This window comes from Salmo salar, chromosome 14 (genome assembly GCF_965601325.2).
Source record: "Salmo salar chromosome 14, fSalSal1, whole genome shotgun sequence".
NCBI classification, from domain to species: Eukaryota; Metazoa; Chordata; class Actinopteri; order Salmoniformes; family Salmonidae; genus Salmo; species Salmo salar.
The window spans coordinates 53,327,916-53,352,500 of NC_138304.1; the positions used below are offsets into that span (position 1 = coordinate 53,327,916).

General features: G+C 43.4%; 1 protein-coding gene across 1 annotated transcript; it reads right to left on the bottom strand.

Moving 5' to 3' along the window:
* Nucleotides 1-2,740: 2,740 nt before the first annotated feature.
* LOC106569737 (ras-related protein Rab-12) lies at nt 2,741-18,756 on the bottom strand. The gene is made up of 6 exons (XM_014141315.3): nt 18,093-18,756; nt 15,367-15,427; nt 11,490-11,628; nt 10,072-10,161; nt 9,727-9,831; nt 2,741-4,691 (listed from the first exon to the last, which is right to left on the bottom strand). The coding sequence occupies exons 1-6, from the start codon at nt 18,307-18,309 to the stop codon at nt 4,584-4,586; spliced, it is 720 nt and encodes a 239-aa protein (XP_013996790.1). The 5' UTR covers nt 18,310-18,756; the 3' UTR covers nt 2,741-4,583.
* Between the last annotated feature and the right edge of the window lie 5,829 nt (nt 18,757-24,585).

The window sequence follows — 24,585 nt, forward strand, 5'->3', positions numbered from 1 at the left end:
CTGCTATAATCAAGGTCCTAGAAGGGGCTGCTATAATCAAGGTCCTAGAAGGGGCTGCTATAATCAAGGTCCTAGAACGGGACTGCTATAATCAAGGTCCTAGAAGGGGCTGCTATAATCAAGGTCCTAGAAGGGGCTGCTATAATCAAGGTCCTAGAAGGGACCCCAATAATCAAGGTTCTAGAAGGGGCTGCTATAATCAAGGTCCTAGAAGGGGCTGCTATAATCAAAGTCCTAGAAGGGACCCCAATAATCAAGGTTCTAGAAGGGGCTGCTATAATCAAGGTCCTAGAAGGGGCTGCTATAATCAAGGTCCTAGAAGGGGCTCCAATAATCAAGCAGAAAAAGAAAATAACAGCGCTGGTTAAATGACAGTTATGTATGAAGTAGGGACCCCTAGACACTAATCTAAAAAGGTTCATTTTTTTGTGTATTCCTCCCTAATTGCTCAAGGATTAGGACAGGCTGAGGTTAAGCGTCATTGAATCAGTGCATTAGTGTATTTCACTTAGTTGTACTGACTAGCCAATCAGCAGTGACCAGTGCCATTGAGGTTAGTAATAACAGTTTACTGGACAGGTATAGCACTGGACAAAATCTTTAGGTGCATAAATTAGCCGATCGATGATAAATAATACAACTGACAGACAAAGGTGGTTTTTAGATCAAGCAACTATTATTCTCTAGGGGTTTAGGATTCTGTGTCTTCTTACGTGAAGTTTGTTAGCTTACTTCAAAATATATTTTTTTACTATATTGACCTAAACCACTACGTGCATATTGATAAAACAACACGTGGATAAAAAAATCCCATGGAATCCCAATTTAAGCAAAAGACCAATGTGAGCGATACTCTTCTCGACACAAAACAATCCGAACATTTATTATTTCATTTTCAGTTGGTTGATAGGTCTCAGATCTTAGGTTTACCTTTTAAACATTACTGTGACAACTAGCTATCTGGGCAGGATGGACTCTAACTGGTCTGAAACATCATTAACTTCACATAGATATGTCTCTTTTTTGACAATTTCAATAGTGTCTTGCTGGGGTTTGATCAATGTAGACCAACAGCAGATGTAGACCCTAGGCATTGAGGTTAATAGTTCATTATATATCAATCCATGAGTCAAGCAAGTCAAGATCAATTCCGGAGTCATCCCAATACTGTTTGTGCAATTTGACACCACCAAACCTTTCCAACAACAATGGACATTTTTTTTTTTTAATCTTACAGCGCTCGTCTTTCTAAATGCAACGCAGAAATTATAACATATCTTTGGATCACCTTTAAGTGGTATTTCAACTTATGGGAAGTGAAAACATGAGGAACTAACGGGCCTAGTCCGAACCATGAAAAACAGCCCCAGACCTTTATTCTTCCTCCACCAAACTTTACAGTTGGCACTATGTATTGGGGCAGGTAGCGTTCTTCTGGCATCTGCCAAACTCAGATTCTTCCGTTGGACTGCCAGATGGTGAAGTGTGATTCATCACTCCAGAGAACACGTTCCCACTGCTCCAGAGTTAAATCGCGGCGAGCTTTACACCACTCCAGTCGACGCTTGGCATTGCACATGGTGATCTTAGGCTTGTGTGCGGCTGCTCGGCCATGGAAACTCATTTCATGAAGCTCCCGACGAACAGTTATTGCGCTGACATTGCTTCGAGACATAGTTTGGAACTCGATAGTGAGTGTTGCACCCAAGGACAAACGATTTTTACGCACAATGTGCTTCAGCACTCGGCGGCCCCGTTCTGTGAGCTTGTGTGGCCTACCACTTCACGGCTGAGCCGTTGTTGCTCCTAGAAGTTTCCACTTCACAATAACAGCACTTACAGATGACCGGGGGCAGCTCTAGCAGGGCAGACATTTCTTGAACTGACTTGTTGGAAAGGTGGCATCCTTTGATGGTGCCAAGCTGAAGTCACTGAGCTCTTCAGTAAGGCCATTCTACTGCCAATGTCTGGCTATGGAGATTGCATGGGTGGTGTGCTCGATTTTATACACCTGTCAGCAACGTGTGTTGCTGAAATAGCCGAATCCACTAAATCGAAAGGGGTCTACATACTGTTGTGTATATAGTGTAGCTCCTGTCGTCATAGTGACTGTACGTAGCTACCTCCTCCTCTCTTCATAGTGACTGTACGTAGCTACCTCCTCCTGTCTTCATAGTGACTGTACGTAGCTACCTCCTCTTCATAGTGACTGTACGTAGCTACCTCCTCTTCATAGTGACTGTACGTAGCTACCTCCTCCTGTCTTCATAGTGACTGTACGTAGCTACCTCCTCCTGTCTTCATAGTGACTGTACGTAGCTACCTCCTCCTGTCTTCATAGTGACTGTACGTAGCTACCTCCTCTTCATAGTGACTGTACGTAGCTACCTCCTCTTCATAGTGACTGTACGTAGCTACCTCCTCCTGTCTTCATAGTGACTGTACGTAGCTACCTCCTCCTGTCTTCATAGTGACTGTACGTAGCTACCTCCTCCTGTCTTCATAGTGATTGTACGTAGCTACCTCCTCCTGTCTTCATAGTGACTGTACGTAGATGCCTCAAACTACACTACCCATCAGCCACTGCACTTCTGTCCACTCAAAAACGTTTTCACTAGGCACCAAAACGTAACAAAACAGACTGAAACAGGGGACTACCTGAATTGTCCAATAAGGAAAATCTTGTCTCCATTGCAAAACGTTTTGCTACGGTGTGCACTGATGAATACTACTGATAGGGTTCGACATTGAAACAAGGTTTGTTTTTATTCATCATTATTAGTGCCGCTAACTAATTTAATACTTTATTATTTTTACACTGCCTACCCCCCCACCACACACACATACACACACTTTAGCATAGGAGTTGAACTAGCTGTCATGGATTACAGTGCAAAACATTACAATGAACAAACAGACCAGGAATCATTCAAAAACACTCTTATAATACTGTAAGGCAAGACGGACAGAAATGAACGCGACACACAACAAACCAACTACTGTTAAGGCTGTGTCATTATTGGTTGTGTAAATACACATGTTGAAATTCTTCACGAGGATCCTGTCGATTTAAAATGAGTCCGATCCAAGACCAAATGGCAGCTATGTCGTTTTCTAAGTAGATCTAGATGACTTTAGCCCCAAAAAGACAGCTTTCTCAACATGTTTTCATCTGACTCTAGACCCAATACTGTATCTAATTCAAGTTACTACGTGATAAATCAGGTTTAAAAAAAACTGTCTATATGTAACTATATACAAACACACAAGAAGATTTTCCATCTAAATGTTGCCGTGTTCAATATGACAAGAATCCATGTTCCTTCCTGTACAGTAGAGAACACTGACTTCAGATGTAAGATATATCCATGTTCCTTCCTGTAGAGAATACTGACTTCAGATGTAAGATATATCCATGTTCCTTCCTGTACAGTAGAGAATACTGACTTCAGATGTAAGATATATCCATGTTCCTTCCTGTACAGTAGAGAATACTGATATACTTAGTGCAGGGTCAGGAGCTCCACTCCCTCAGTGAAGTCAGGTGTGTGTGTTCCTTTTCTTTCTCAAGTTGTCCCCGTGTGTGTGTGTGTGTGTGAGATATATATTGGTTACCAGAGGAATCTCTACCTAGAAGGCACTTGGCTGCGAGGCACAGCTAGCCAAGCAGGCCCGTGGATGAGGTAGTCTGGGTCAGGTGCGTGTACAGGTGTGTGTGTGTGTGTGTGTGTGTGTGTGTGTACAGGTGCGTGTACAGGTGTGTGTAGACAAAGGGACGTGGGTGGGGGAGGGGTGTAAGAAGAGGTCTGTGTGTTAGTGTGACATGTCATATCATACAGCTACAGGATAGAAATAGGAGGACGCCGAATCGTTCAGAGCAGGGGGGGGTGAGAGCAGGGGGTATAAAGCTCCTTGCAGCAACAACTGACTCTTCATGTGCATCCCAAATGGCACTCTATTCCTTATAAAAGGGCGCTGGTACAAAGTAGTGCACTATATATGGGATCTATTGCCATTTGGGATGCAGCCTTACTCTCCTCCTCTTGATATCTGACTTCTGCTTGGCTGTGCTGCCCTCTGGTGGTCAGAATGGTTGAGAGGAGAGAGGAGAGATGTAGTGGAGGGGGGGATGTAGTGGAGAGGATGTAGTGGAGGGGATGTAGTGGAGGGGATGTAGTGGAGAGGGGGGGTATGTAGTGGAGAGGGGGGGTATGTAGTGGAGAGGGGGGGGGATGTAGTGGAGAGGGGGGGGGATGTAGTGGAGAGGGGGGGGGATGTAGTGGAGAGGGGGGGGGATGTAGTGGAGAGGGGGGGGATGTAGTAGTGGAGGGGGGGGATGTAGTAGTGGAGGGGGGGGGTGTAGTAGTGGAGGGGGGGGATGTAGGGGGATGTAGTAGTGGAGTGTAGTAGTGGAGGGGGGGGGATGTAGTAGTGGAGGGGGGGGATGTAGTAGTGGAGGGGGGGATGTAGTAGTGGAGGGGGGGGATGTAGTAGAGGGGGGGTGTAGTGGAGGGATGTAGTAGTGGAGGGGGGGGATGTGGTGGAGGGGGGGGATGAAGTGGAGAGTTGAGAGGGGAGTCATCTCAGCAACAGTGCATGCGTGGCGGGTTGAGCTCGGGAGGTACTTCTGGTTCAGGCTGCAGAGACAGGATGCTGTTGGAGAGCTTCCTGTTGGGAATCTCTAGAGGCATCTGGTGACCAGAAGACAGAATAGGAAGTTAACAGGCAAGTCATGATTAGTGCCTCAGGTGGTGTGGAATATACAAAATAACTTACCAGTATTAGAAGGGTATAATTAAGCAATAAGGCCCAAGGGGGTGTGGTATATGGCGAATATACCACGGCTAAGGGCTGTCCTTCGGCACGACGCAACGCAGAGTCCCTGGATACAGCCCTTAACCGTGGTATATTGGCCATATATCACAACCCCCCCCCCCCGAGGTGCCTCATTGCTATTATAAACTGGTAACCAACGTAATTAGACCAGTAAAAATAAAATGTTTTGTCATATCCGTGGTATACGGTCTGATATACCACGGCTGTCAGCCAATCAGCATTCAGGGCTCGAACCACCCAGTTTATAATGACTATTAAAATACTACATATACAGTTTGTTTTGTTAAGTGACTGATCTAGAACTTTCAGAAAGTATTCATACCCCTTGACTTATTCCACATTTTGTTGTTTTACAGCCTGAATTCAAAATGGATTAACTAAAAAAGAAAATCTCACCCATCTACACACAATTCCCCATTATGACAAAGTGAGAACATCTTTTTAGAAATGTTAGCAAATTTAATTTAAAATTAAATACAGAAATATGTATTTAATTTAAATAAGTTTTCACACCCGACTGAATACAATGTAGATGCACCTTGGGTTTGTCCGACTCAGCTTTGCACATCTGGATTTGGGGATTTTCTCCCATTCTTCCTTGCAGATTTTCTCAACTTCTCTTAAATTAGATGGGTAGCAACGGTGAACAGCAATCTTCAAGTCTTTCCACAGATTTTCAATGGGATTCAAGTCTGGGCTTTGGCTGGGCCACTCAAGGACTTTCACATTCTTGTTCTGAAGCCATTCCAACATTGCTTTGGCTGTATGCTTGGTGTCATTGTCCTGTTGGAACGTAAATCTTTGCCCCAATCTAAAGTCGTTTGCACTCTGAAGCAGGTTCTCATCAAGGATTTGCCTCCATTCATTGTTCCCTCTATCCTTACTAGTCTCCCAGTCCCTGCTGCTGAAAAGCATCCCCATAGCATGATGCTGCCACCGCCGTGCTTCACGGTGGGGATGGTGTTAGAGGGGTGATGAGCTGTGCCTGGTTTCTCCAGACATAGCGCTTTACATTCTTGGCCAAAGAGTAAAATGTTTGTCTCCACAGACCACAGAATATTTTGCCTTATGCTCGGAGTCTTTCACATGCCTTTTTGAAACTCCAGGCGTGCTGTCATGTGCCTTTTTCTCAGGAGAGGCTTCTGTCTGGCCACTCTCCCATAAATCCCAGATTGGTGAAGTGCTGTAGAGACTTCTGGCAGGTTCTCTCATCTCAGCCAATGAACTCTGTAGCTCTGTCAGAATGGTCCAAGGCGCCTCTCGCCTCCCTGATCATGGCGCCTCTCGCCTCCCTGATCATGGCGCCTCTCGCCTCCCTGATCATGGCGCCTCTCGCCTCCCTGATCATGGCGCCTCTCGCCTCCCTGATCATGGCGCCTCTCGCCCGGTTGCTCAGTTTGGTTGGACAGCTCTATGCAGTCTGGGTAGATCCATATTTTTTCCATGGAGACCATTGTGCTCTTGGAAACTTTCAACACTATAAATTGTTTTATACCCTTCCCCAGACATATGCCTCATCACAATTCTCTCTCAGAGCTCTACAGACAGTTCCTTGGACTTCATAGTATAGTTTCTGCTCTGACATGCACTGTCAACTGTGGGACCTTATATAGACAGGTTTGTTTCTTTCTAAATCATGTCCAAATAATTGAATTAGCCACAGGTGGACTCCAATCAAGTTGTAGTAACATCTCAAGTATGATCAATGTTAACAGGATGCACCTGAGCTCAATTTGGAGTGTCATAGCAAAAGGTGTTTGAATACTTTGGGCAAGATATTTCTGTATTTCATTTTCAATAAAATTTGCGAAAAACAAGTTAATTGTGTGTGTTTTCACTTTGTGTATAGATGGGGGAGACAAAAAAATATGAATTTAATCCATTTTGAATTCAGACTAACAACAAAATGTGGACCATATCAAGGGGTGTGAATACATCTTGAAGTCCCTAGCCATATATTTAGCCCAAACAACTACCTCTTCCCCTACTGTATTTATTTATTTAGCTCCTTTGCACCCCATTATTTCTATTTCTACTTTGCACTTTCTTCCACTACAAATCTACCATTCCAGTGTTTTACTTGCTATATTGCATTTACGTCGCCACCATGGCCTATTTATTGCCTTCACCTCCCTTATCTCACCTCATTTGCTCACATTGTATATAGACTTATTTTTCTACTGTATTATTGACTGTATGTTTGTTTTACTCCATGTGTCACTCTGTGTTGTTGTATGTGTCAAACTGCTTTGCTTTATCTTGGCCCAGGTCACAATTGTAAATGAGAACTTGTTCTCAACTTGCCTACCTGGTTAAATAAAGGTGAAATAAAAAAATAAAAATTGTAGACTATTACAACATAACAACGGGTACAGTTATAGGAAATGCGGAGAGAAGCTATAGGAAAACATGAAAACAATATTATAGGAAACTATATGAAAACACAAGAAATAGGTAATTTTTTACATGCACACTAAATACCAGGGGAGGGCACTAAATGGAATCCCAAATATAAAATGTGCAATGCCTTCAGAAAGTATTCACACCCCTTGACTTTTATAAACAGCTTTTCTTATGTTACAAAGTAAGATTAAAGTGGATTTAACGATCATCTTTTGATCCACAAATAATGCTCTAAGGTCAAAGTGGATTTTTTTTTTTTTAAATGTTTGAATTAAAATAAAAAACACTAAAATATCTTGATTAGATAAATATTCAACCCCTTGAGTCAATACATGTTATAAATCCCATTTGGCAGCGATTACAGCTGTGAGTGTTGTTGGGTAAGTCTCTAAGAGCTCTGCATACCTGGATTAAACAATATTTACCAATTATTCTTTAAAGAATTCTTCAAGCTCGGTCAAGTTGGTTGTTGATAAGCCATTTAAGCCTTGCCATAGATTTTTAAAGCTGATTTAAGTCAAAACTGTAACTAGGCCACTCAGGAACATTCGATGACGTCTTGGTAAGCAACTCCAGTGTTTACAGTGCAGTCGGTAAGTATTTAGACCCCTTGACTTTTTCCACATTTTCTTACGTTACAGCCTTATTCTAAAACGGATTAAATGAATAAAAATTCTCAGCAATCTACACACAATATCCCATCATGACAAAGCGAAAACAGGTTTTTAGACATTTCTGCTCATTTATTTACATAGGTATTCAGACCCTTTGCTATGAGACTCGAAATTGAGCTCAGGTGCATCCTGTTTCCATTGATCCTCCTTGAGATGTTTCTACAACTTGATTGGAGTTCACCTGTGGTAAATTCAATTGATTTGACATGATTTGGAAAGGCACACACACCTGTCTATATAAGGTCCCACAGTTGACAGTGCGTGTCAGAGTAAAAAACCAAGCCATGATGTTGAAGGAATTGTCTGTAGAGCTCCGAGAGAAGATTGTGTCAAGGAACAGATCTGGGGAAGGGTACCAAAACATTTCTGCACCATTGAAGGTCCCCAAGAACACAGTGGCCTCCATCATTCTTAAATGAAAGAAGTTTGGAACCTCAAAGACTCTTCCTAGAGCTGGCCGCCTGGCCAAACTGAGCAATCAGGGGAGAAGAGCCCGATGGTCACTCTGACAGAGCTCTAGAGTTCCTCTGTAGAGAAGGGAGAACCTTCCAGAAGGACAACCATCTCTGCAGCACTCCACCAATCAGGCCTTTATGGTAGAGTGGCCAGACGGAAGCCACTCCTCAGTAAAAGGCACATGACAACGTGCTTGGAGTTTGCCAAAAGGCTCCTAAAGAACTCTGACTATGAGAAACAAGATTCGCTCTTCTTTCTTGAGCAAAGTACAGAGAGATCCTTGATGAAAACCTGCTCTACAGCGCTCATATTCACCTTCTAACAAGACAACGCAAGAGTAGCTTCAGGACAAGTCTCTGAATGTCCTTGAGTGGCCCAGCCAGAGCCCGGACTTGAACCCGATCGAACATCTCTGGAGAGACCTGAAAATAGCTGTGCAGCGACACTCCCCATCCAACCTGACAGAGTTTGAGAGGATCTGCAGAGAAGAATGGGAGAAACTCCCTGAATACAGGTGTGCCAAGCTTGTAGCATCATACCCAAGAAGACTCGAGACTGTAATCGCTGCCAAAGGTGCTTCAACAAAGTACTGAGTAAAGGGTCTGAATACTTATGTAAATTACATATTTCAGTTTAATAAATTAGCAAAACATTTAAAAACAAAAACTGTTTTTGCTTTATCATTATGGGGTATTGTGTGTCGATTGATGAGGAAAAAAAATACAATTTAAGCCTTGTGTTTTAGGTTATTGTCCTGCTGAAAGGGGAATTCATCTCCCAGTGTCTGGTGGAAAGCAGACTGAACCAGGTTTTTTATTTAAACACACTGAGTGGTCAAAACATTAGGAACTCCTGCTTTTTCCATGACAGACTGACCAGGTGAATCCAGGTGAAAGATATGATCCCTTATTGATGTCACCTGTTAAATCCACTTCAATCAGTGTAGATGAAGGGGAGGAGACAGGTTAAAGAAGGATTTTTAAGCCTTGAGACAATTGAGATGAAAGTCCCTTTGACCAGGGTATGGTAGTAGGAGCCAGGCGCACCAGTTTGTGTCAAGAACTGCAACGCTGCTGGGTTTTTCCACACGCAACAGTTTCCCGTGTGTATCAAGAATGGTCCACCACCCAAAGGACATCCAGCCAACTTGACACAACTGTGGGAAAGCATTGGAGTCAAAATGGTCCAGCATCCCTGTGGAACGCTTTCCCGTAGAGTCCACGCCCCCAACGAAGTGAGGCTGTTCTGAGGGCAAAAGGTGAAGGTGTATCCTAATATTTTGTCCACTCAGTGTAGGTCGCAGGTCAACAAAATAAGCGGCGTATAGTTAAAAAGCACAGTGAGGATTCCTACTCACCTTTGCTAGAATGTCGTCCACTAGTTTTAGAAAGCACTCCTCCACGTTAAAGTTATCCTTGGCACTTGCCTCGCAGAAACGCATCCCAGATATCCTCGAGGTAAACTGTGAATGGAACCGAGACGCGATGATACCAAAGTCAAAATCAATCAATTAGAAAATCAACTAATATTATTACTATTATTATTACAGTACTGTGATGCTCTACACAATAATCCGTTAACTAATCCATCTGTGAAGATTAGAAGTAAACAAAAGCCCTGGCTTGGGAAATTTCTTCTTGGAGAAAGTCCCCCCCCCCCCCCCCCACCCCATCAACTGATTCTAGATCAGTATTAGACTCACCCTCTCTGCAGTTTGTTTAGTGATGATGCGGTCTGTCTCACAGTCCAGCTTGTTTCCCACCAGCAGCAGCTCTGCCTCTTCTGAAGCATACTGGCCAATGACAGAGAGAAGAGAGGTATGTGCTGTGTACTACTCCCTTCACAGAACAGCGCAAACTGGCCCTAACCAGAATAGAAAGAGGAGTGGGAGGCCCCGGTGCACAACTGAACAAGAAGACAAGTACATTAGTGTCTAGTTTGAGAAACAGACGCCTCACAAGTCCTCAACTGGCAGCTTCATTAAATAATACCTGCAAAACACCAGTCTCAACGTCAACAGTGAAGAGGAGACTCCGGGATGCTGGCTTTCTAGACAGAGTTGCAAAGAAAAAGCCATATCTCAGACTGGCCAATAAAAATAAAAGATTAAGAGGGGCAAAAGAACACTGGACAGAGGAACTCTGCCTAGAAGGCCAGCATCCCGGAGTCGCCTCTTCACTGTTGACGTTGAGACTGGTGTTTTGTGGGTACTATTTAATGAAGCTGCCAGTTGAGGACTTGTGAGGTGTCTGTTTCTCAAACTAGACACTCTAATGTACTTGTCCTCTTGCTCAGTTGTGCACCGGGGCCTCCCACTCCTCTTTTTATTCTGGTTAGAGCCAGTTTGCGCTGTTCTGTGAAGGGAGTAGTACACAGCGTTGTACGAGATCTTCAGTTTCTTGGCAATTTCTCGTATGGAATAGCCTTAATTTCTCAGAACGAGAACAGACTGACGAGTTTCAGAAGAAATGTCTTTGTTTCTTGTCATTTTGAGCCTGTAATCGAACCCACAAATGCTGATGCGCCAGATACTCAACTAGTCTAAAGAAGGCCAGTTTTATTGCTTCTTTAAATCAGAACAACAGTTTTTAGCTGTGCTAACATAATTGCAAAAATGTTTTCTAATGATCAATTAGACTTTTAAAATGATAAACTTGGATTAGCAAACACAACGTGCCATTGGAACACAGGAGTGATGGTTGCTGATAATGGGCCTCTGTACGCCTATGTAGATATTCCATTAAAAAAAAAAAATCTGCCGTTTCCAGCTACAATAGTCATTTACAACATTAATAATGTCTACACTGTATTTCTGATCAATTTGATGTTATTTTAATGAACACATTTTTATTTTTTTTGCTTTTCTTTTCAAAAACAAGGCCATTTTCTAAGTGACCCCAAACTTTTGAACGGTAGTGTGTGTACTGTAGGAACAGAGGAGAGGTATGTGGCCCATCCTAGTGTCGCTCCGTGCCTAGTACTACATAACAATTTCTGTTATCAATGATAATCCACGATGATGTGTAAGGCCCTGAGTTTTTCATAATAAAATTGACCTGATCAGGAAAAACAGCAATATAAAAAGTTTGGATACAATGGAGAAGAAAAAATCCCTTCTACCTTGTCGATCATCCTCATCCATTTGGGAAGGTCGTCAAATGTTTCCTGCTTGGTGATGTCATAGACCAGTACTATTCCCTTGGCCCCACGGTAGTAGGCTGAGGTTATACTGTTGAACCTCTCCTGACCAGCTGTATCCCTGGAGGTACAGGACACACATCACATATCAGACTGGATCCATGAGTTAGAGACAGGACACATATCAGACTGGACCCATGAATTAGAGACAGGACACACATCACATATCAGTCAGTCAGTCAATCCGTTCGCCCGCCAGTCAGTCAGTCAGTCAGTCAATCCGTTCGCCCGCCAGTCAGTCAGTCAGTCAATCCGTTCGCCCGCCAGTCAGTCAGTCAATCCGTTCGCCCGCCAGTCAATCAATCAATCCGTTCGCCCGCCAGTCAATCAATCAATCAATCCGTTCGCCCGCCAGTCAATCAATCAATCAATCCGTTCGCCCGCCAGTCAATCAATCAATCAATCCGTTCGCCCGCCAGTCAGTCAGTCAGTCAATCCGTTCACCAGTCAGTCAGTCAATCCGTTCGCCCGCCAGTCAGTCAGTCAGTCAATCCGTTCGCCCGCCAGTCAGTCAGTCAGTCAATCCGTTCGCCCGCCAGTCAGTCAGTCAGTCAGTCAGTCCGCCCGCCAGTCCGTCCGTTCGTCCGCCAGTCAGTCAGTCAGTCCGTTCGCCCGCCAGTCAGTCAGTCAGTCCGTTCGCCCGCCCGCCAGTCAGTCAGTCCGTTCGCCCGCCAGTCAGTCAGTCAGTCCGCCCGCCAGTCAGTCAGTCAGTCCGCCCGCCAGTCAGTCAGTCAGTCCGTCCGTCCGTTCGCCCGCCAGTCAGTCAATCAATCCGTTCGCCCGCCAGTCATAGATGATGTCATAGACCAGTACTATTCCCTTGGCCCCACGGTAGTAGGCTGAGGTTATACTGTTGAACCTCTCCTGACCAGCTGTATCCCTGGAGGTACAGGACACACATCACATATCAGACTGGATCCATGAGTTAGAGACAGGACACACATCACATATCAGACTGGATCCATGAGTTAGAGATAGGACACATCACATATCAGACTGGATCCATGAGTTAGAGACAGGACACACATCACATATCAGACTGGATCCATGAGTTAGAGATAGGACACATCACATATCAGACTGGATCTATGAGTTAGGGCCATGAGGTTTTCCAGACCAAGTCACCTGACATGACCTGGGAAAACAAGGCCCTAGTTAAAGCTAATAACAAACGTAGTAATTGCCGAACTTCATGTGAATTAATTTCCATATACAAATCTAGCCAACTATGGTGCAGAGGTCAGTCAATCCGCCAGTCATTCAGTCAATCCGTTCGCCCGCCAGTCAGTCAATCCGTTCGCCCGCCAGTCAGTCAATCAGTCAGTCAATCCGTTCGCCCGCCAGTCAGTCAGTCAATCCGTTCGCCCGCCAGTCAGTCAGTCAGTCAATCCGTTCGCCCGTCAGTCAGTCAATCCGTTCGCCCGCCAGTCAGTCAGTCAGTCAATCCGTTCGCCCGCCAGTCAGTCAGTCAGTCAGTCAGTCAATCCGTTCGCCCGCCAGTCCGTCAGTCAATCCGTCAGTCAGTCCGCCAGTCAGTCAGTCAATCCGCCAGTCAGTCAGTCAATCCGCCAGTCAGTCAGTCAATCCGCCAGTCAGTCAGTCAATCCGCCAGTCAGTCAGTCAATCCGCCAGTCAGTCAGTCAATCCGCCAGTCAGTCAGTCAATCCGCCAGTCAGTCAATCCGTTCGCCCGCCCGCCCGCCAGTCAGTCAATCCGTTCGCCCGCCAGTCAGTCAGTCAATCCGTCAGTCAGTCCGCCAGTCAGTCAGTCCGCCAGTCAATCCGTCAGTCAGTCAGTCAATCCGTTCGCCCGCCAGTCAGTCAATCCGTTCGCCCGCCAGTCAGTCAGTCAGTCAATCCGTTCGCCCGCCAGTCAGTCAGTCAGTCAATCCGCGTCCGCCGTCGTCCGCCAGTCAGTCCGCCAGTCAGTCCGCCAGTCAGTCCGCCAGTCAGTCCGCCAGTCAGTCCGCCAGTCAGTCCGCCAGAGTATGAGCAGCAGTAGACAGGCTAATAGAGAGGTTAGGGCTGACGGACAGACCGGCTAATAGAGAGGTTAGGGCTGACTGACAGACAGGCCAATAGAGAGGTTAGGGCTGACGGCCAGACAGGCCAATAGAGAGGTTAGGGCTGACGGACAGACCGGCCAATAGAGAGGTTAGGGCTGACAGACAGAAAGAGTGAAAAGTTAAGGGTGACTGACAGACAGAGGTTAGGGCTGACTGACAAAAAGAGAGACAGAGGTTAGGGTTGACTGACAAAAAGAGAGACAGAGGTTAGGGTTGACTGACAAAAAGAGAGACAGAGGTTAGGGTTGACTGACAAAAAGAGAGACAGAGGTTAGGGTTGACTGACAAAAAGAGAGACAGAGGTTAGGGTTGACTGACAAAAAGAGAGACAGAGGTTAGGGTTGACTGACAAAAAGAGAGACAGAGGTTAGGGTTGACTGACAAAAAGAGAGACAGAGGTTAGGGTTGACTGACAAAAAGAGAGACAGAGGTTAGGGTTGACTGACACAGTGATGGAGCCTCAGCCAAGACCAGGTGGTGAGATGAGGCAGTCAGCACGAAACATGATGACACAGCCAGTACGCAGACAGGTCATCCTGAACTGATGGGGGATGGGTGGAGGTAGGGACACAGAGATTGAGAGTGGATGAGGTCAGTAAACAGAAGAAATGGTGTTATTAGTGAGAGATATGCACACATTTCAGCCCAGGTAGCAGTCACACATTCATCCTAAATGGCAACATCAGGATGTGTAGCTACAGTATCTGTGGTGTCATGTAGCCGTAGCATGAAAAGGTCAGCTATTCTGTGCAGCGGAAGGTAGCTGAACGGTCGATTACTGTAGACTGAAGTGTCACTTAATGTTGTATGTCAGGGGTCATCAAACTACATTCAGCCACGGGCCAATTTCCTCTTGAGTGGACGGTCAGGGGGCCAGATCATAACGGCTAATCATTTGTAGACTGTAGAATGACCCCCAAGAAGCCCCAAACAGATATCATATTGAACTAAAACAATGTACTGAAGAAGAAAAAATATATTTTTTTAAACGCAACGTGCAATAATTTTAGGGGCGGCAGCGTAGCCTAGTGGTTAGAGCGTTGGACTAGTTAACCGAAAGGTTGCAAGATCGAATCCCCGAGCTGACAAGGTACAAATCTGTTGTTCTGCCCCTGAACAAGGCAGTTAACCCCACTGTTCCTAGGCCGTCATTGAAAATAAGAATTTGTTCTTAACTGACTTGCCTAGTTTAATAAAAGGTAAAATAAAAAAAGATTTTACTGAGTTACCGTTCACATGAGGAAATCAGTCAATTGAAATAAATAAATTAGACCCTAATCTATGGATTTCACATGACTCGGAATAGACACCCATCTGTACACGTGGTCTGCGGTTGTGAGGCCAGTTGGAAGTACTGTCAAAGTCTCTAAAATGACGTTGAAGTGGCATTATGGTAGAGAAATTAACATTACATTTCTCTGGCAACAGCTCTGGTTGACATTCTTGCAGTCAGCATGCCAATTGCACGCTCCCTCAAAACTTGAGACATCTGTGGCATTGTGTTGTACAACAAAACTGCACATTTTAGAGTGGCCTTTTATTGTCCCCAGCACAAGGTGCACCTGTGTAATGATCATGCTGTTTAATCAGCTTCTTGATATGCCACACCTGTCAGGAGGATGGATTATCTTGGCAAAGGAGAAATGCTCACTAACAGGGGTGTAAACAAATTTCTGTGTGAGATAGTGGAACAGACAGAGGCTGATGATGACTTCCTGTTTCCTGTTGACTCACCAGATCTGCAACCTGATCTTCTTCCCTCTCAGCTCCACCGTCTTGATCTTAAAATCTACTCCTACAGGAAGAAAACAGGGCCAAATGTGTCTTTTGTCATGTTTTTCCATGCTCTTTCCCCTGTGCCGGTCAGTCAGCCAGTCAATCAGCCAGCCAGCCAGAAACATGGGAAAAAGCATGAAAAACATGACAAATTGACAAACAGGCTAGTTCAAGTAGCAAGTTCTTCCAAAGCGCTTTAGAATACAAGAATTCATGGAGGAAATACTACAACAAGGAAAAAGTTGTCATTTTAATCACAAACTTCTGTGCTAGAAATGTAAAGATATTCTACATCAAATATTTTGGTTTATGACAGATTTCAGACACTTATTTCAATATTTATGCAACCCTCCTCACTTCTGGTCATCAAAACAACCATGAACAAGCACAGACAGAGACCCTCAGAGGGCCCAATATGACGATCCAAAAAAGCTGCTGCTTCAGAGACAGAGAGAGAGACAGACAGAGAGAGACAGACAACCAGAGAGCGAGCGAGAGACAGAGAGCGAGCGAGAGACAGAGAGCGACAGAGAGACAGAGAGCGACAGAGAGACAGAGAGCGACAGAGAGACAGAGAGCGACAGAGAGAGACAGAGAGAGAGCTGTGTACCCAGGATGACAACGCACAACAAGATGGAGGCCAGACGTGGCAGCTGCCAGAGAGGAGAGTGTCAGAGTGTGAAAGGGACTATTTTTGGAACTATGGGGACAGTGGCAGCCCTTCTGTCCTGGGTGTGTTCCGTGTGTGTGTGTGTGTGTGTGTGTGTGTGTGTGTGTGTGTGTATTAGGGCTGGCACAATTACCATATAACCGTGTAACCGACAGTTATGGTTGAAGACAGTCATGAAAATAGAATAATCATCATAACTGTTGGTGTCTTCTATCACTAGCTAGCACAGCCACAAAGACCTTAACCCTTCTGTCACTAGCTAGCACAGCCACAAAGACCCTAACCCTTCTGTCACTAGCTAGCACAGCCACAAAGACCCTAACCCTTCTGTCACTAGCTAGCACAGCCACAAAGACCCTAACCCTTCTATCACTAGCTAGCACAGCCACACAGACCTTAACCCTTCTATCACTAGCTAGCACAGCCACAAAGACCTTAACCCTTCTGTCACTAGCTAGCACAGCCACAAAGACCCTAACCCTTCTATCACTAGCTAGCACAGCCACACAGACCTTAACCCTTCTATCACTAGCTAGCACAGCCACAAAGACCTTAACCCTTCTGTCACTAGCTAGCACAGCCACAAAGACCTTAACCCTTCTGTCACTAGCTAGCACAGCCACAAAGACCTTAACCACCCTGCTAACCCTACTAGCTAGCACAATAAAAATCGCTCAGTTCTGCATCCAGGACATGACTCATGATAATAAACATCAACCTGCATGTATATCCATGTTCCTGTAGTGGTCTGCGTGATCTACCTCAGGAGACTGTTTCACAACAGATAAATTAGTTCCCTTTGCCTGTTAGCAAGGCAAGCCAGATTCCTTCGGTGCTTTGCATGAGGAGAATTAAATAATTGGTGACTTGGCACAAAGATGGTATGGTCATACTATAATGGCTTTGTAAGAGTGGAAGTCACTGACCCTCTTTTCAAGACTATTCAAGTCCTGTCCCTGTGTGGAGGATTTAACTCAAATCAGGCTTGAGCACAAACCGTGACGACAGGCAAGTGACCGGCAATAAATGATCTCCAATCTTTCGAGGACCTGTGTAGGCCTCCAAAACTAGGCTAAGAGAAGTGACTAAAAATCAGTGTCAGATAAAAACCTGAGGGACTAGTCCGTAACATCCCAGGGACCAGTGTCGGTCGACAGAACGAGAGGTTCAGAAACAGACCACTGATAGTGTCACAAAGACAGACAAAATAGATCTATGCCTCACACTAAGTCCAAGGATATATGAAACGTCAATATATAATTACGCTGGATTTATTGGTTCTAAACCTCAAGTTAGTTATTGTAGCAGACAGATATATATATATATATTATTTTTTTTGTACATTTATGACAGAATAATGAAAGCCACTATTGGGTGTTCCTCTGGTTCAAGGTAGCTAGCAACAACAACACTTCTGACAAGGTATCAGTACAGTTACATTACATTTTAGTCATTTAGCAGATGTTCTTATCCAGAGCGACTTACAGTAGTGAATGCATACATTTCATTTCATTTTTATTTTTTTGTACTGGCCCCCCGTGGGAATCGAACCCACAACCCTGGCGTTGCACACACACCATGCTGGCGTTGCAAACACCATGCTCTACCAACTGAGCCACAGGGAAGACTAGTACAGTTACTAGGGCCCTCAGTAACCTCTAGTCTAACTGCTGGACAGGGCTCCCGTTACAGTACTACTAGCTCGCTTCTCTCTGACAGATTCATGTCAAACAACAACCTCAAGTTTTTACACATGACAGTGTTCCCCTGTAGCTACCAACTTCTTTACAAAATATTAGTAAAAAAATATATATATATCTATGATGGTGACCATACATTAGCCTAAAAGCTTAGCTAGGTCGGGTTGCGTCAAGTCATGTAGTTAGCGTAAACATTGCTAGCTAGCTAAACTAGCCGACGGTTGGCTAACATAAAGAACAAAACAATAACAGAACTGTTAGCAAGCTAGTTTTGGCTAGCAAAGGAGGCTAACGAAATCTGGACCTTTCCTTACCAACGGTTGATTTACATGCTTCACAGAAAGTGTCGTCGGTAAACCTTTCCATTAGACTGGTTTTGCCTACACCACGGGAACCAATGATAATAATCTGAAGTTTATAATCAGCGGGTCTAGGAGGCATCTTCCTGCGGCGAGACTGTGCCCCAAGAGCGGGTGAAGCATTCGCCGATCCCCCACCGGCCCTCCGCTGGATCTCATACCGCGAATCCATTAATAATTCCACATTTGAACACTTTGACACGCGTTTAAAAGAGAAAATAACGACGTGGATCCACTTTTAGTAAATTTTTCCTTTTGTCTTTGAGTTAGTTCGGGAAAAAAAGTTTCCAAATTGTTCAGCTGCTGTCAAGAGAATCAAGGGCTGTGTTCAGTACGTTTTTACGTTCTGGAAAGTTCAATTGAACTGAAATGGTGTTGTACTGAACGACCGGTTAAAAAACGGGGAAGGGTTATCGGTAGGGGAACCCTGTCGGTATGGCCAGTCGCCACACCACCAAAACGGCAGCAAAAATACCCCTTTCCTTAGTTAGTTGGCTTAGTCTGTTCAAGAACGTACAATACCTTTTTGGGGGAAACGTGTCGTTCAGTACAAACCGTTCTGCAAACGTTCAAGCGAACTGAACGCACCTCTGGTATCTTTTTTTTTTCTTCATTGCGTCACCGCAGGGTCTTAGCTATCTGGGATCCTTGGGATGTCCGTACCCACACATTTATTTTTTTAAACCATTTTTTATTTAACTAGGCAAGTCAGTTAAGAACATATTTTTTGTTTACAATTACGGCCTACACCGGACGACGCTGGGCTAATTGTGCGCCGCCCTATGGGACTCCCAATCACGACCGGTTTTAATACAGCCTGGAATCGAACCAGGGTCTGTAGTGACGCCTCTAGCACTGAGATGGCTGCGCCACTCGGGAGCCCAAGATAGGTTACGGAAGCATTTCCACAAACTCGGTGCTAGTTTTGTTTTTAGCCCTAACACTACACAGCTGATTCAGATGATCAAAGCTTGATGATTAGTTGATTATTTGAATCAGCTGTGTAGCGCTTGGGCAAAAAACCAAAAGATTGCACCCTTTAGGGTCCCGAAGACTGAGTTTGGAAAACCCTGACGTCCCATGGATCCCGGATAGCAGTGCTCTGTACCGTCACCGCAGGCGCCAGCGAATCTTTCCGCTTCCGTCGCATTCCGTAGGAGAGGAAAATTGTAAGCGTCCATAATAAGAAGCATGTGTTACTGTTCCTATGGCATGGAGACAGACATCTACCCGGATTATATACATTTGTATACATTTAGTTGAAGGTTTTTGTTGAAAACATGTCATGTGAGAGAGGGACTAATGATTTGAGGAAAGATTTTCTTTAAACACTAACGTTACATGTATATTTTTCTATTGACTAGTGTCCCATTCCCCATCCAAACCTTATGCTTTAATTGCCTTGAGTGAAAATGACATTATGAAATGCCTACCACTTCATAATATCACAGTTTTCCTACTATAATAACCTTCTCTCAGATCTCTATCCACAAGTTTCCCCCAAAAGCACGATTTTACAGCATTTATTTATGTTGAATGCCAGTCTAATATATAAAGACTGGTGCATTGCTCAATGGCGTCTCAGCATTCATAGTTCTACGACGTTGAGGACATATTTTAATCCTAACACCGACGGCATTTGTGTATCATCGCCCTCGGCTAGAATTTTCCGCAAGTAAAATCTACTCGACGGCCACGATAGGACCATGGCCAGCAGAATAAACAAAGCCTATGAACACATCGCTAAAGCGGAGAAAAAGTTGCGTTATAACCTCTACGGGATTAGTCCCCCCCCCCCCCCCCCCACGGAACGGTTGAGCTAACGTAGGCTAATGTGATTAGCATGAGGTTGTAAGTATAAAAACATTTAAAAAAACAGGACATAGACATATCTGATATGGGCAGAAAGCTTAAATTCTTGTTAAACTAACTGCACTGTCCAATTTACAGTAACTATTACAGTGAATGAATACCATGCTATTGTTTGAGGAGAGCGCAATGGTTCATTGGATCAGTCTAAAACGTTGTACATACACTACTGCCATCTAGTGGCCAACATCTAAAATGCACATGGGCTGGAATAATACATTATGGCCTTTCTCTTGCATTTCAAAGATTATGGTACAAAAAAATACAAGAAAACACATGTTTTTTTCTTCGTATTATCTTTTACCTTATCTAATGTGTTATATTCTCCTACAATAATTTCACATTTCCACAAACTTCAAAGTGTTTCCTTTCAAATGGTATCAAGAATATGCATATCCTTGTTTCAGGTCCTGAGCTACAGGCAGTTAGATTTGGGCATGTAATTTTAGGCAAAAATTGAGAAAAAAGGGTTGGATCCTTTTATGAAGCGATGGTTATTTTGATTTCGCTAGCTAGCCAGCATCGCTGTTAGATGCTTCTTCAAATCTTAGCTGACATTAGCTAGCAACTTTGTCAATAATATTAACTAGTTATTTAGTTACAATTACAAGATTGACCTTGAGTTGCAGGTTCATTAGCTAGCTATAGGAGGTAGCTATCTGCTAATCTCAGGGCAGTATGTCAGCGGGTGCGTTCATTCATCCCCTAGGTTAGTTACAGATTGTAAAACCAGATAGTGATTTAACCCTAAAATGTTGGACTATTATACTGGTAGTTACCGGTACAAATACAAAATGTCACCAGAGATTTTTCAACCTGGTTTGACGATATAGTCTGTGAATTGTCCATTCATTCGTTATGAAATAAAAAAATGTGTCGAAATTGGACATGGAATAACGGAAAACAAATAACTTTTCTTTTCCTTTTTGTTCAAAACTGAAAGTACCCTAATAATCTCAAAGGGGTTTAGGGGATGTGCTCAAAGGTTGTGAACACAAAGAAAACAATATACTGTGTGACAGAAAGATAAAAATGCTAATGTTAGCTAAAATGCAGAATTTTGAAATTAGCATGCCACTTACTTACTGCTGTGCGTGTGTGTGTTCCAAACGTTTAACATACAGTTAAGGTGTTGGCAGTCTGGGTTCGAGTCCCAGGCGAGGCTACCCCCTGTAACTGCTCCCTGCCAAATAATAGGCTTTGTGTGATTAAGATTGCAAAACTGTCTCCCCCACCAAACACACATGCACAAACAGATATTGATTCATTAATTAAATAACATTTACAAAGATTTTCTACCTGCAGCAAACCTTGTGGATCATGCTTGAAATACCTGTAAAAGTAAAGTGCCCCCCCCCCCCTCAAAAAATATATTTATATCTGAATTGTAGTATATGTATAGAATGCCCCTCTGTAGTACCCTTTTTTCGCCACTAGAGAGAAGGGATGTGTTACCACCTCTACTGAAAGTTGACTGAAGGGTGAGGTGAGCATAAAGTCAATTTTCAAGTTGTTTTTTGTCTCGGAGTAAAACTCCCTATCACAGTCCTAATTTCAATGTAGCAAATCTCGCTCATTTGACCTTGGTTATGAAGCTAAGCCATTTATATATTTTCTTTTATATATCTTTTTCTTTACTATTTGCATTTTCAGTAGCGAAATCTTCTTGTTGCTGCCACAGGATATCCTGAAGATTAAAGTGTGCACCCTGAAAGTAGAAGACTGGGTTTAAAAGCTCTCCTAGGGTGTTTCCTAGGGTGTTTCCTAGGGTGTTTCCTAGGATGTTTCCTAGGGTGTTTCACATTATGATTTTGGTGGGTGCTATTTTTGTTGCCTCAAAACTACCTCCATTCTTCCATTCGTTTGTATGGGTTACCTCCATACTTCCATTAGTTTTGTATGGGTTACCTCCATACTTCCATTAGTTTTGTATGGGTTACGTCCATACCTCCATTTGTTTGTATGGGTTACCTCCATACTTCCATTCGTTTGTATGGGTTACCTTCATACTTCCATTCGTTTGTATGGGTTACCTTCATACTTCCATTCGTTTGTATGGGTTACCTCCATACTTCCATTCGTTTGTATGGGTTACCTTCATACTTCCATTCGTTTGTATGGGTTACCTCCATCCTTCATTCGTTTGTATGGGTTACCTTCATACTTCCATTCATTTGTATGTGGTACCTTCATACAAGTCCTATGACTCTTGTGGGGGTTGTAGAACAAAACGGAGAACACCATCAAGGTGGGTCAAACCGTTCGGACACTACAGACGTTTTCGTAAGAAGACCAATTTTCGGGATGGCCCCTGGTCTGACAAACACCCCTCTAGCTCTGCCACCTTTCACCCCAGATGGGATGTCTCCTGGTCTGACAAACACCTCTCTAGCTCTGTCACCTTTCACCTCAGATGGGATGTCTCCTGGTCTGATAAACACCGCTCTAGCTCTGTCACCTTTCACCTCAGATGGGATGTCTCCTGGTCTGACAAACAACCGTTCTAGCTCAGCCACCTTCCACTGTAGATGCGAAAGGCCGACATAGGCGGATGCAAACAAAAAAAAACCTGGATATCTCTACCTTAAACTGACAGATTTTAATGGGGATTTGTTTTTATTATGTTACTTAGATTGACGCACGGGCACCCCTTACAACCATCTAGTTGTTGTATCTATTTTTTTTTGCCATTTTACAGTTGTGTTGCTCGCTTCTTGAGATTATATGTTCCCTGTACTAACACTGCAATTAACACCCGTTCTAGTAAAGATACCACTATCTACATCTATAATATGACTTGTACTATCTGCAGCTGTACATAGCCCATCTGTAAATCCAATCTCCCTACCTCATCCCCATATTTGTATTATCTTAAAAAAAAAATATATATATATTTATATTTATTTATTGTGTTATTGGCTTGTTTATTGTTTATCCCATGTGTAACTCTGTGTTGTTGTTTCTGTCGAACTGCTTTGCTTTATATTGGCCAGGTCGCAGTTGTAAATGAGAACTTGTTCTCAACTGGCCTACCTGGTTAAATAAAGATGAAATAAACAAATAAAGTAAAAATATTGTTTTTATTTACTTTTCTGCTCTTTTGCACACCAGTATTTCTACTTACACATCATCATCTGCACATCAATCACTCCAGTGTTGATTTGCTAAATTGTAATTACTTCACTACTATGGCCTATTTATTGCCTACCTCCTCATGCCATTTGCACACACTGTATATAGACTCTTTTTCTACTGTATTATTGACTGTATGTTTGTTTTACTCCATGTGTAACTCTGTGTTGTTGTATGTGTCGAACTGCTTTGCTTTATCTTGGCCCAGGTCGCAGTTGTAAATGAGAACTTGTTCTCAACTAGCCTACCTGGTTAAATAAAGGTGAAATATATATATATATATATATATATATATATTTTTTTTTTTTGTTGTTGTTTTTTGTTGTTGTTGTCAGTATGACATCTAGTGGCCTTGTTGGGTACTTCAACTATCCACTGGTGTCAGATTGTCTGCCCATTGTTGTTCGTGGAGATACACTTAAACGAAAGGTCAAGATTGAATGCATTGAGTTACACAAGCTATCTAGGCTACTAGGAAGTATATCTACAATAGGAACATAAGCTTTAAAATGGGAATAAAACTACCATTGCATGCAGTGCTATAATATAATTTAATGTGTGGTTTCGAGCAACTATATTCATTATCGAGTGCATTTATTTAATGTAATTCATTATATCGGTCCAAAATGGTGAGAGTACACACTGGGGTCTGGCTTTTCCTGCTCACCATAAGCACTTACCATTAACCACAAACTATATATATATATATATATATATATATATATAGTACCAGTCAAAAGTTTGGACACACCTACTCATTCCAGGGTTTTTCTTTATTTTTACTATTTTCTACATTGTAGAATAATGTTGAAGACATCAAACTATGTTATAACACATATGGAATCATGTCAGTAACCAAAAAAGTGTTAAACAAATCAAAGTATATTTTATATTTCAGATTCTTCAAAGTAGCCACCCTTTGCCTCGATGACAGCTTTGGACTCTTGGCATTCTCTGAACCAGCTTCACCTGGAATGCTTTTCCAACAGTCTTGAAGGAGTTCCCACATATGCTGAGGACTTGTTGGCTGCTTTTCCTTCTTTCTGCGGTCCAACTCATCCCAAACCATCTCAATTGGGTTGAGGTTGGGTGATTGTGGAGGCCAGGTCATCTGATGCAGCATTCCATCACTCTCCTTCTTGGTCAAATAGCCCTTACACATCCTGGATGTGTGTTGGGTCATTGTCCTGTTGAAAAACAAATGATAGTCCCACTAAGCGCAAACCACATGGGATGGCGTATCGCTGCAGAATTCTGTGGTAGCCATGCTGGTTAAGTGTGCCATGAATTCTAAATAAATCACAGACAGTGTCACCAGCAAGGCACCCCGACTCCATCACACCTCCTCCTCCATGCTTCACGGTGGGAACCACACATACGGAGATCATCCATTCACCTACTCTGCGTCTTACACGGCGGTTAGAACCAAAAATCTCAAATTTGGACT

Excerpts from the sequence above, each read along its gene's own strand:
- LOC106569737 (XM_014141315.3), bottom strand. The coding sequence starts at position 18,309 with ATGGATTCGCGGTATGAGATCCAGCGGAGGGCCGGTGGGGGATCGGCG. Across the intron at positions 11,629-15,366 it reads AAGATCAGGTTGCAGATCTG|GGATACAGCTGGTCAGGAGA; the intron begins GTGAGTCAACAG and ends CTGTACCTCCAG. Across the intron at positions 9,832-10,071 it reads CTAAACAAACTGCAGAGAGG|TTTACCTCGAGGATATCTGG; the intron begins GTGAGTCTAATA and ends TTCCATTCACAG.